General features: G+C 38.1%; 1 protein-coding gene across 14 annotated transcripts in view; it reads right to left on the minus strand.

Annotated features, from left to right (window-relative positions):
* The window catches only part of LRBA (LPS responsive beige-like anchor protein), a 761,353-nt gene that overhangs the window by 51,456 nt on the left and 695,950 nt on the right, over positions 1–13,947 (minus strand). For 10 of the 14 annotated variants that reach the window (XM_054683898.2, XM_016952354.4, XM_063809070.1 and 7 more), the window contains 2 exons: positions 9,478–9,567; positions 4,853–5,045 (listed from right to left, as the gene is read on the minus strand). In XM_054683898.2, the coding sequence (XP_054539873.1) occupies positions 4,853–5,045; positions 9,478–9,567 (283 nt within the window). The remainder of the gene's footprint in view (positions 1–4,852; positions 5,046–9,477; positions 9,568–13,947) is intronic. The other 4 variants (XM_063809071.1, XM_526701.8, XM_016952356.4 and 1 more) reach the window with 1 other exon arrangement.

Genomic DNA, 13,947 nt, shown 5'->3' on the forward strand with positions numbered 1-13,947 from the left:
AAGATTCAGGCATACTTATTTTATAATTGAAGAGAGGTTTTGCAGGCTGTTTCCCTCTGAAAGGGAGAAGGACTTTCGGTAGAGAGGAAGTATATCAGGAATCAGGAACTACCTGATGCAACCTCGTGCAAATCATAAACCCTAAAACAGGGTTCAGAATAGATTATCTTTTCAGCTTCATAGTTCTGACAGTTAAATTCTGGGCCCTTTTCCAAACTATTTTCCCCAAACGACTCAGCCATTCACCCTGCTCAGTATCTACTTTTTATAGACTCACAAGCATTCACATTATTGCTTGGTTGGTATTAGAGCTCTGCTTAATGCCATTGATACCGGTGGGCTAGGGGAGGTCCCCAAACACCAGTGGGACCTCAACCCTGGCTCTTGACACTGTGGTGAGAAGAAACTCAGGGACAAGTCAGAAAATAGTGAAAGTATGGAGATTTATTGCAAAGCAAAAAGTACACACTCAAAAGGGGAGTGTGGGTGTACTCAAGAGAGAGTCGTGGACAAGGGGCGTTGGGGTTCCTATCTTTATGGGTTTCTGTTAACCAAGGGGTGGAATGTTCATGAAGATTCCTGGAAAAAGGTGGCGATTTCTCAGAACTGTGGTGCCAACCATTTTTACACCAAATATGAGTGCTCCTGGAACGGTCATGGCCCTGGTGGGTGTGTGATTTGTATGTTAATGAGCATATAATGAGGTCCTATGTGAAACCTAGATCAAACTCAGCACCATGTTGGGTCCAGACAGTCTCAGCCAGCTTGGCCTGCACCCTGGTTTTTTCAGGGTCTTATCAGATCTTAGCTTCTGCAGCTATTTCAACAGTTTCCTTTTGATAGTCAAGAAACTGCTGCCTGGAATTTTCTATTCTCCTGCGATTACTGTATATTATTCCTGTCTTACCATAAGATTTTAGGAAATCTATCTGTCTTTGAGGGGCTGAAAATAAATATGGGGTACATTTCAATAAGTTCATTAGATTATTTCATACTTACTCTGTCATAGTTTCTCCAGTTAGTAAATACCAACTTTTTAAAGATGTTTGGAAGATCATTAATACTGATAAAACACCTAAGTACAGTATTGGCACTAGAAATTACAGTATGTATAAGAAACTAAAGTAGCTGAAGAAAAGAAACCACAATGACTCTTTTAAAAAAAACCCAAAAGGTATTTGTCTTTGCTGATTACTGTCTCTGCTGGCAAAGAAATCACAGGATACTCACAAGGGAGGACCAGGAAAAATGCACCACAGCCTCTGGTCTACCCAATAGTGCCACTTACTTCCAGCAATACCAGTGTCAATCAACATTAATACCTTTAGAATTTCCCTCTACTTCTCTGATAATCTGAGATCTTAGAAACATTTAAACCAAACTGTCAGTGAAATGGGTTTAAGGAGGTTTGCTGATGCTTCAAATCCTACTTCTGCCACTGACTGGCTGTATGACCTTGGTCAAGTTATGTAATCTCTATGTTTCAATTTCCTGATCTATAAAATAGGTTAGATTGAACCATATGAAATTGCCAATAACTGACTGTTTTGACCTATAAAAAAACACGATTTCATATGGTTTCAACCTAAGTACAGAACCTACATCCTCAGGTTGTTAAGAAGATTGAGTTAATACACATAAAATGATTAAAACACTACTTGAAGAGGCATGAAAGTTTATCTACTCCAGCCATGTTTTGCCAGTGAGGACACTGAGCCCAGGGAGCTCGCCTTATTCTGCATCAAATATGCCCAGTCAGTGGCAGAGTTTGAGCCCAGGTTTTCTCACTCAGATTTTATGACCACCTCTCCCCTCTTTCATTAGAGCAGGAAAGTTGGGACCTGGATTCAGCACTGTTCTTTTTGGCCACCAGTTAGAATTTTTTTTAAGAAGAAGGAAAATCTTAGAAACTAGAAAAATGCTCTATAAACATTTGCTGGTGTTATTCTAATTTTTGGAGGTTTTCAAGATCCTTTGAATGAGAAGGGAGGTTAAAGATTATTTATTTTCTAAATCAGATACTACTCAAAGAACTGAGGGGAACCAGCTGTCTAATGAATGAGCTATGGAAATCATAGATCCTCAGAAAAGAAACAGAACCTAAAATTAAAAAAATAAATATTGTAATATGGATTTGATATTTACCAAAGAAAAACTGTCAGGGATTTTTGATGTTTGTTTTAAATCAAGGCATAGTGACAGGTAAAGGTAGCAAGAGATAGAATGAAAGGTTAGATTTATGTAAACATACCTAAAATGAAGCATAGACTTAATATAATAAACGCTTAATATTCTTAGTTGCAGGTGCAGCTCAAATTGGAGATCACATTCTAGAAAGATAACTGCCTGTGGTGTATTCCCATATGTTATCGCTTTTTGTATTTTTCTGGTGAAAAGTTGCTGTGTCATACTGTAAAGGCAGTATGTATGGAAAGGGTGAAGACAAACATCTCTAATGACATGGTTATAGACACAATGAAAGCTCACTGAATAGAAATATAGGCAAGATTCTGCAGAACCTTGCAGTTCCCCTAGCTATCTTACAGAAAGGTGAGCCAGGACTGGGAACAGTTGGATGCATCCTAAGTGGTACTCCAGCAGTGGGACTCTACCCCTAAATCACTTTACATATTTATTTATAGAAAAATTGGAAGTGGAGAAGATAATACCTGACCACTAGGTATTAAGGGAAGCAAGCTTTGTAGTGAGGGACACCAGCTTGCTGGAAAGGTGAAAGCCAGAGGCTTAGTCATCAACGCTTAGGGTCTTAAATGCTTAGGGTTATCAGTGCTAAAACTTGAAATCAGCTGGAGACCGAGGAGCCCTGTGGTTGAGCCAGCTCAGTTCCCATTGAGCCAGCTCTTCCTAGGCTAAAGTAAAGATGGGGGCAGAGTACAGTCAGGGCTTTCCAGCAGTTGCAAGGTTTGCCCCTCCTCACATCTGATGTCACTCTGTTTAAACTGAAGAAGCTCTCAGGGCTGCCACAAACAGCCACCCAGGATAAGCATCATCATTGGTGGTCCTGAAGTCACACATGCTGGTGCAAAGCTCTAAGGGTAACCGCACATAGAGTAGGTAAATCCTCTAGTGTATTTGATAGAACATATCACCAGCATGTTTTTCTTCTAAAAAGTGTTTAGAGAAACAAAAAAATCACATTTCTTAAATAAATTGTAATATTTAGTCCCAAAATATAAGTATGTTATTTTCATAAATATTTACTTCTGTAAGAGAAGTTTACTTAAAGAAAAAAGAATAAAAGGACATAATAATAGAGATATTAAATATCTGCCTCCATTTTTACTGTCTCTACCTTTTCTGAAATCTATTTTGTAGTCAAATATTGGCATTTATTTTCATCGTTTCATTTCCAATATACCCAGGAAAATGGCTATATTTAATCAATTCTAATACCAACTACAGAGTCTTTGTGGTAGGTATACCTTATTGAGCTTAGTCAATGTACCAAGTTTTTGTTTGAATGTCAATTCTGTTCCCTTGTGAAAGCTGTTGCATTTAATTTGGCACGAGGTCCTTGTTCAAGAACTTGTATTTTTGCAACCATTTCAGGTATTCTAACGAGCAGTGCTTTATGCACACTTCAGAGATTTAATGACAATTTCATGAACTATTAAAATGTATCTTTTAAATTTGCCTACCTAAAACAACGGCTTGGGAAAAAACTCTATAATCTCCAGAAGTTTAAAAGATTTTCCTTCTTCTTAAAAAAAATTCTAACTGGCCAAAGAGAACAGTGCTAAATCCAGGTCCCAACTTTCCTGCTCTAATGAGAGAGAATACATTACAGAGGGGTGGTCATAAAATCTGAGTGAGAAAACCTGGGCTCAAACTCCGCCACTGACTGGGCATATTTGATGCAGAATAAGGCGAGCTCCCTGGGCTCAGTGTCCTCACTGGCAAAACATGGCTGGAGTAGATAAACTTTCAATGCCTCTTTAAATCTGCACTGTTTATGATTCTAATGGTTATTTCAGTTGAGCATGACTGTGTTGAGCATTTAATGGAAGAACAGAAGGTACTTACAGATATTCAATATTTTGGCTATGTAATTTAAGTGTTCTTTTTTTTTTTCTATTATCCTCAACAAATACTACCAATACTACCATGCCAAGCACAAAAAGGTACAGTTTCTGGCACATAATAGACAATCAGAATTGTTTACTGTGGCTGGACATAGTGGCTCATGCCTGTAATCCCAACACTTTAAGAGGCTGAGGCAGGAGGACTGCTTGAGGCCAGGAGTTCAAGACCAGCCTGGGCAACATAGCGAGCCCATCTCTATGAAAAGTTAAAAAAAATTAGCCAGGCATGGTGCTGCGTGCCTGTAGTCCTAGCTAATCAGGAGGCTGAGGCAGGAGGATTGCTTGTGCCCAGGAGTTCAAGGCTACAGCGAGCTATGATCACACCACTGCACTCCAGCCTGAGTGACAGAGCAAGGCCTTGTCTCTAAAAACAAACAAAAATTTGTAAAAACCCAAGTGTTTATTAAGTAAAATGAAAGTAAAAAAGAGAAACATTTGATAAATAAATAAATATATACTGTTTATGGACATAATATAGAATATCATTATATTAAAATACTATACTAGAAACAATATTTATCTCCAAGAATAAAGATAAACCACCAGAAGCTAAAAAGTAGTTTATGTTTTTAACATTTGTACTATATGCCTCACGTGGGCCTTTTTTAAGCCTTTCAAACTATTAAACAATTTGATTCAGACTAATGCTTGAAAATTAAAAGCTTAAATGTTGAGATATGCTATATTTAAGTGGGTATTACACAGTGTTCAGCAGTTACCATGCCTTATAATGGTATTTCTTTACTTACCAGGAAGGTTGTGCCATTTGTTCACTGCAAATAACCTGTTAGCAGTGACTGTGATCACAGCGGGAGTTGCCAAACCAGGCTGGGTGTTGGCTGCCACGTGAGTAACAGGGGAGTTGGAGGGAAACTTGAGGACCATGATAACATCCTGCTGGGCTTTGTCTGTGAACATCAATGGACTCTGCAGGAGGAGATACTGTTGAGTGGGCATGACAAGACCCAAATAGACAAGAAGGAAAAGACGAAGAAAGACAAGAAAGAGAGGGGGTGCAGGAAAAGAAGAGGAAGACCATATTAACACGAGTTGTAAGTGGAAGCACAGTGAGCAGAAAGGCTTGTAGAAACAGCAGTCATGATCTGTTATTCATGTATGTCGTTAGTTGGAATTTTGGGGGACTGAAGTAGAATACATTAACAGAAACATTTTAAAATTTATAAATTTTATGAGCTCCCTTTCCCTCCCCACTGCCACGAAAAACTAAAAGAATGATTTGATTTAGATTCTACACAGGCAAAGTGCTGGGGATTGCATTAAACCATTCTGGTTGCTATCGTGTCACATAATGATCTTTTAGCACTAAAAAAACAGTAAGAATGGACAATAGGCATAAAAGCAAGCCAAGGTAATTTCCAAAGATCATCAAAAGTTGTGTTGAGTTAGCAGGAAGATTTTGACAACTACAAAGAGGTAATGAAAACAAATACATTTATAAACAATAGTTAGGCTGCATGCATATATTATTACAGTAGAGAAATAACTTATGAACGTAATATACAAACTTAATTATAAAGGTGTTTGAAAGCAATGCATAAATGTACTTGTAAAAACAATATATTTATATAGTGTACCAAATCATAAACACTGCCTATTGTAATGCAAATGCTACTGCTTTCTGCTGTAGCTAGGAATAAAGAGAAATACCTAGGTGTTCCTCTTCCCTGTTGGTTAAAAAACAAACAAAACTAGAGCTCAAGACTTTTTTGATTTCTCCTTCAAAAAACAGAGTAATTGAAAATGTTAAATGAAACACTGTCTGTTCTAATAACCAGCAACCAAATAAATCTTGAAGACTACTAAGGATTTGGAACATTCTTACAACCCATATGTCATAATCCAAGACATATATAACACTGCTCTGATTTATTGGCTTTATTTATACTTTGTGGTGGTGTGCTATCATACAGTAATTGCACTGTACATTTTCAGCAATTCTCTCCTACCATGTCTGTTTTCTAATAGCTGATTAGTATCATTCAGAATTGAAACACTTTGATGAAATGCTTCTGGCTGCTTTCCTTCTGCCATATTTCAAAACACCAGGTATATGTAAATGTGGAGGCACATATATTTAACACATATTTATTCAGAACTGGTAATAAAAAATTAAATACATTTGCATTTTTATTATCAGTCCTTTTAAAAAAGTTATTAAGAGTACTTAGAAAAACATATTGCACTAAGAATTCCTATTTGCACTCTTTGCATAAAGGTGTAAATAAAGGCAACTAATAAGCTACCCGGACACCCTTCTGAGCAAGTGGCTAAAAGCCAATCAATATTATGAGTTAATCCTCCCTGGATGCTCATTCAATTAAAGGTGTCAGTAATGCCTCATCTGATGTGGCCTCAATTAAATCCAACTATCTGATGGTGTGAAAACACAGGGGGATACAGCAACAGCAGCAAAACCAGACAAATAGGCAGCCTTCGTGTGCCTGCTAATTACTACACCTGGTGTATATTATGGTTCATGCACTTAACGCAGCACGAGGTGGCTTTAATTTCTGCTATATTTGTGTGTGTGTGTGTGTGTGTGTGTGTGTGTGTGTGTGTGTGTGTTGGGATGCATTGATGGTTGATGGGGGAGCTCATCTGAATGTTACTAAAAACAATAAACATGTGGCCTTTGATTTTTAAAACCCTGTATCACTAGTTTTTGTCACACAAAGAACGTTTTATATAGTTTTTAAGGAATTCTGTGAAATTAGGTAAAAATGAGAAACAGGGAGCAACATGAAGGAAAATATCCCATAAGCTAATTTTAAAGAAGTCCTGGGAAAAGGAAATGAACATCATTTCCAAGTACCAAGTCTTATTTTTCGATTATGTAGTTTTTAAATAATATTTACGAAAGTCAATTTATAAACTCAGAGAAAATCAGAGTACAACATAATCATAAAATCTCACTGAAAGGAAGTACATACATATTTCTGAGCTTAACAGCTCATACTATAAATATAATTGGGCTCAAATTGAATAGTTCCAATGTTTATGCCCTTAAAAAACACGAAAAAAATCTCTTCATGAGTAGGAAGAATGTCTTGTTTACATAGTGACTCTGGTGGGCCAACTCTAAGCCACACGGCAAGGACCAGCCACCTTCCACAGCAAGCTGCAGACACCATGTCCAGAAATGTCCACTGCCTTCGTACAAATATCTGTCCCTCTAGTCTGCTCCTCCATACCCCATCCTGACTAGAGCTCCTGATGCAGGCAAGCAGCAGGAAACTCTCTTGGGCGTTTCATCATATATCCTTGGCTAAAAAGCATGAATGAGAAACACCAGAAATAAGAAAACCACACCCCACACTGCTAGGCTACTCTGCAGTGACAGCAGCAGCTGCAGATGAGCAGAGCAACTGGTAAAATAGGGATAAGAGAAAAAAAGCCTCTTTTAATACTGGGTACCTCTGTGAGCCAAGGCTGGGGTACAAGTAGGAAATTGCTAGCCAGGTTTCATCAGTTTTCCCAGATTAAGTATATGTTTGTTGACAACTCTGGTTTCTTTTTAAACTGCCTTTTCCCCATGCACATATGGACAAAGCGAAAAACACAATTTGTGCAAGTCTGAAGAGGAGTTCAGGTATTCAATTCAGAGGATAAAGGTAATGGAAAAGACGGCCTCCCATCCTTATATGAGCATGAGCCTTCCCCGCCTTCTCACCCTCGGGATAGCAAAGCTGCTCTGCCTGTATGAGCCAATAAGCCTCTGCCATGGAAGAAGGCTGGGCAGTGACCCCAGCAGAAAGTCAATGGAGCAGAGGAGGTGCTTCCATTTGCCAGCACCAATGCAGCCTGAGTCTCAATGGCAAGCTATTACTAAAGCTAATTCCAAACGCAAACATAAATCATTCTTACTATTTTTATGGCACTATCTTCCATTGTTCTTGCTAAATGTTTGCTCCCTATGTAGTCTTCTGCCCACTAAAGTCACTCTTCATGTTCATCTAAATCTGATTTTACTGATTTAAAAACATGTAGGGGAAAGAGTGATGTAAACAATTTTTAAAATGTGTATAGCTTATGATGGCCAATTCATACTGCTAGATAAAGAAGGAGAAAAAATCTTGGAAGAAGAAAGAAAATGACAAAGAGCACAGAGGGAAAAAAAGACACAGAAGGTGATGTGGGAAGAGAAAGGAAAAAAAAAAAAAAAGGAAAAAAGAGCCAGAGGTAGCAGGGCCTCCTCTCTATTTCTTACTTTCTTCACTGCTACTCTTTCCTTCCCAGTATTTATCACAATTCTGCTATCTCTACACCACAACATGGAATTTGACTTTATATAATTGTTAATTATATTTACGGGAACAGACTTTGTAGTTTCTATTCTTAATTTAAAACAGCAATGAGCAACTTCTTTTTATGAGGGACAATTGAAAAACAATATGTATAGTCTATTCCTTAAAAATTATGTTAATCACGCACTTCAATTTGTTACTCTGCCAATTTTTTTTTCCTCATTGAAGAATTTTCCCCCTGAAATTTCAGGAACTATAAAGGTAAAATGGCCACCTTATTTTGTAGCTCAAGTCTATTTCCGTACCCATGATTCTGGGCTGACTTTTGACTTGCTTTGACCAATGAAATGTGGCATAAATGATGTGTAGGTTCAAAAGCAAGCCTCAAGAAGTCTGGCTGCTTCTGTCTGTCTTCATTCTCATGGGACTGCTCCTACCATGGGAGCGGCCTGGTCTAGCTTCCTTAAGGATGAAAGGCCACATGGAAAGAGAAGCCTGGCTACATCAGCCCACCCCCAAGCAGTGTGTGAGTGAGGCGAGGTGAAAAGAGCAGAAAAGATTTTCATCTAACCCTCAGAATCATGAGAAATACAATACATGGTTGTTTTAAGCCACTAAGTTTTGGGTGGTTTGTTATATCAAACCATCATTTTTCTCCCCACTGTGGTCCCTGACCTTCAGTAACAATATCTTATGTATTAGAATTTGTTTTAAAATTCCCAAACTGAAAAATATATTGGGATGTAAAGAATAAACACAACAGCAAAACTAATCTAGAAACTCAGAGAATCAAACCGGAAAAGTCATCAACCCTATGTCTGGAGTCCTTTATCCTACAGTGAGGATTCATGACAATTATGGACCTTTCAATTCTGTAACACAAGACACCAACTGATGAAATACAAGAGCACTGGAGCAACATTTACCTTCTCAAAGATTCCAGGAGACAATGCAATAACATCTGCTGGTTGTTAGCAGGTTAACAAATATTGCATTAAAAAACAAACCCACATATGGTGGAGAAACTCAAGCACAATGAAAGACTGTTATGAATATCAAGCAGATCTGAAGGAGAGGCAAGAAATGAGGAGAGTAAAAATAGCACTTACCACTTGCATGGCAGAACCTCTGGGAGGATGGGGCTCTATGAGTAGTTGAGAAGGAGTCTGTCCAAAACTTCGGATTTGAGCTTCAACAGCCTGAAAAGGGCAGGGGCAAGTCTGAAGGTTAAGAGGTGCTAATTACAGGAAATAGAACCCCAACTGTCACCTGAAAATATCATTCCATACTCTGGCTTGTTTCATGTTGAAAATCAACCTGTGTTTTCACAGTGGGGCTAACCACCTGGCAAGGGCATTGAGGGTGAGGTCATCATTTAGAACCGTAGAAGCTGTTCCTCTAAAACTCTGCAAAACTTTCTCATCTTGCTCAGTGATATGAAACAGAAACCAGCTATTACAATCAGAAATTGTCCTTTTTGGCTTCATCTCTGTTTTCTTGCACTTGGTTTTCCTGCTTGCATCATCCCCAATGATGAAAAGCTAATCTTTTACAGGTATAGAGAAAAACTATTGCTTCTTTGATTCTAGGTCCCATTTCATCCTGGGGAGTAAAAAGGAGGAAAAAAGAAACACAGCACCTGTGAAAGTGGCTTGATGCTATATTAATTTTGCCATAGGAAGAGCATTATTGTTGACTGTCTCTTTGAAGTTAGACAACTAAATAACAAAGTAAAAGCCATATGTTGCATCTAAGCATGAGATGGTTAAACCAGGGAGTCACTAAACATGAGGAACGTGTGTATGTGTGCTCTTTTTGAAAGACGTGTGCTTTTGCAAGGCACTCTCCTACTATGGCTCTTGGTGCACACATAGCACACAAATGCCCATTTCCATCACCAACCACCCATCATGGGAAACTGCTAAATGCCAGGTGCTATCACATCTGTAAGCATTGTGTTTACTTGTTTATATCTGTTTCTTCCCAGTAAAATATAAAAGCCATGAAAGCAGGACCTTATGTATCTTCTTCACTGTTAGATCCCTAAATTGGCTGAATGAATAAATGCTACATGATGGGTGAGGGGAGAGAAGGAAGCAAAGATACATAAAGGCTACTTCGACACTCCCGTAACAGTCAGTATGCTTAACTCCCAGGCTAAAAGGATGAGGAAAACCCTCAAATTAATAAGAATAAAAATCGGAGCCAAAAGGAAGTGAGGTAGGGACTAGGATCATTTTCAGAACATCATCTCAAATATTTTTTGATAGAGTGAAATTAATTTATGATTAAACATCAAGAACAAGCTTGAGAAAAAAATCATAAAATGGGAACCTGAAGGCTAAAGGTAGTCACAAAGAAGAAGGTAGCAACACTGCTAATTTATGATATATGAACTTATGGACTTAGTTTATGAATGAGAACTTTATATCTTTTTGAAGAACAGCTGGTAAGGATGGGCATGATGGCTCACACCTGTAATCCCAAACCAAGACAGGAGGATCGCTTGAAGCCAGGGGTTCAAGAACGGCCTACATAGTAAGACCCTGTCTCTACAAAAAATAAAGAAAATTGGCTGGGTGTGCTGGTGTGTGCCTCAAGTCCCAGATACTTAGGAGGCTGAAGTAGGAGAACAGCTTGAGGCCAGGAGTTCGAGGCTGCAGTGAGCTATCATTGCACCACTGCACTCCAGCCTGGACAAGAGTGCAGCCTGGACAAGAGTACAGCCTGAACAAGAGTGCACTGTACCAGCCAGACCTGTCTCCTTGACAGTTGCCTTCTGTGGTTCCTGCCCGGCAGCCCGCATGCCTCCCTGATTAAAAGGGGAGGGAGGTGGCAAAGAACTTATTGCTTCAGCACTTGGCCTATCATGTCAGATGGCTCAGAGTGCTAATCCTGACTCTGACACTTATCTGCTGTTTGACTTTAGGCAATTAGCTTATCTCCGTTTCCCATCTACAAAGAGATAGTAACAATACCTAGTTCACATAATTGTTTGGAAAATGAAATAAGATAATGCATATAAAGTGCTTAGCACAGTACCTAGCACATACAAAGCACTAAATAAAATGCTGTACTGTATTATTATTTCATGTGGGAGTTGGTGTGTTCCCCACTTAACACAGCTAAAATAAAGAAGGAAGAAATGCCTCAGGAGTTTATGTAGGAAGAGAATGAGAAATACATTATTCAAGAAAACTGAAATCTGGCTTGGGATTTCAAAATATACCACAGGGCTAAGAGCCTAGAGACAGAGAGATTTCTTTGGAGGTTCTGAGAGCAGTCCAAAACATGAGGAATTATACACCTGGGTCCTTATGGAAGCTATGGTAATAGTAACAAAGAGATGAATATGTGAACCAGCTAAGGAAAAATCAACAGGTCTTAGGGACTGATGACTTTGAGCAATAAAGAAAATACAAAACTAATTCCTTTTCTTAAAAAAAAACTTGCATGTTTCAGAGAATAGTAAAGCAATGAGCAGAAATAGGAATACAGGAGTTTCTGTTAGGGAAAACAAGTTTGGCAGGAGAAAGACAGTAAATTTTATGTCAGACACATGGAATCCAACGTGATAGTGATAACCATTTATCTAGGTCAGTATGTCCAATGTGTAAAAGCCTAAGAATGGCTCTGAGGTGAGAGAAAAGAGGTATTGATTTTGGTGTCATTCATATAAAAGAGAAATTTAAGTTACTTTTTTTTTTATCTTTCTCTCTTGTTGTATATGTGTGCATGTTTTTAAGCAGCAGAAATGACCTCCTTTTTGAAATGAAATATTACATGAAACCTCAATACATGGAGATAGGGTTACTCAACTTTACAGGGGTGAAACCATCCCTAACAAGCCTCCTCAGCAGCCTCTGAGACAATTCTGAGAATTCTTTAGGGCTCTGGAGCACAGTTTGAAACTATACTCGTTAAGCCCTAGGATGAAAATACATGAGACCCAGACACAAAAGCACCTAGAGCAGAACCTCAAGAAGTATTTATATTTAGGGTACAAATGAGGAAGTAATGAAGAAGACAGAGAGAGGGCAGTCAGAGGGTGGGTGGGAGGAAAAGCAGCATAGAGTGATATGGAAGCCATAGGATGAGGGTTTTGAAGAGAGAATGGGCAGTAACGCCAACTATGATAGAGAAGCTATGAATGATGACATTGTAGCATATACATCTTTATTATAGATACAAATTTAATATAACTGGCCTTAATATTACATGTAGTGTTTTGCACTTAACAATGTTTTGAGATGAAAGGTTATGGATGAGACAACTTCTGAAAATACCAATCTCCTCTTTTTAACTAACTTAACTTTAATCTTAACATTTTAATACAAGTGGCACATTATGGAAAACTCTGAGGAAAAGGCTTAAGTCACGTAATATAGTGGTCTGATTATTCTATCTCAATGACAGAATAAAAGCTATAGTCTTTCACACAGGTTAAATAATAATCAATTTTCTTTCCAAGTCTTGAAGGCATCTGAAAAGGCTGTGGAATTCTCAGACACAAATGCTTTACTTCTTAACGAACCTTTCAGTTCTTGATATTAAAAATGCAACAGAAAGGACTTTTTCAAGTGTGAAAATTATAGAATAAGATTGTAAGGTAATGACTATGATCTCAAAACTTTATAGTCACACTGTATATCATCAACTGATAATTCCAGTTCTCCTCCTTGTTTTTAAAATTCATTTGCCATTTTTCATTCATCTTAATCTCTGAAGCAATTTACAGAGATTCTGCCTTCTGTGGCTTCAATGGCTTAATGCTTAGACTGGCTCTGTAGTCTACTCCTTTAATCTCTGTCTTTTGCTGACTTGTCATCCATAAATAAATTTATTACTGTGAGTTCTCTTTTAGCACTATGATTCACTCAACTTAAGCTTGCTTTCTTGGAAATTTTTTCTACTGGGCCTCAAACTCTGCCCCTATCTGAAAGGTTTCCAGTCCTATGACCAGAGGATTGCCCACTCCCATGAAGTTTGCCCTGGCCATCTTGTGTGTAAGCACATGTATGTCTTAGCACATCTAAAATCTTAAAATACTATTTTCTATTTTATCATTTCTCAGTCAAGAATTAGATTCTTCTGATTTTTTAAAGCTCAGAATCTTGTCTATATTTTAAAAATTTTACGTGTTTCACATATAAAGTCACTACGCCCAATCACTTCGAAGTTTATCACATTCATCAATCCTTTCTGAATCTAGGCCCCTTATAATTTCAAGTATCGATTATTATAACAGTCTCTTTGCTGGTTTTCCCCCTCTATTCAGTTTCTGCCTTCAGCATATCCTGCAGAACTGAGTTTTCCCAAACTCGCCTTTATGCAATATTTCTCTGATCAAATGTCTTCAAGTGATTCCAGTACTTAAAAGATAAAAGCTAATGCCAGGCATTGCAGGTTTTCCTATCTCTCTAACTTTTATTCTCTCATTCTATCTATTACCTTATACCAGTGTTCCTTTTCAGTCAAGCTGGTTTTCTTCTACAAATATAAGCCATCTCTGCCTTACATTTTCTACCATGCCACTGACCCTCCTAGAATGGTCACTCTTATGTTCAGTTTTCTAAGTT

Source organism: Pan troglodytes, chromosome 3 (assembly GCF_028858775.2).
Source record: "Pan troglodytes isolate AG18354 chromosome 3, NHGRI_mPanTro3-v2.0_pri, whole genome shotgun sequence".
NCBI lineage: Eukaryota > Metazoa > Chordata > Mammalia > Primates > Hominidae > Pan > Pan troglodytes.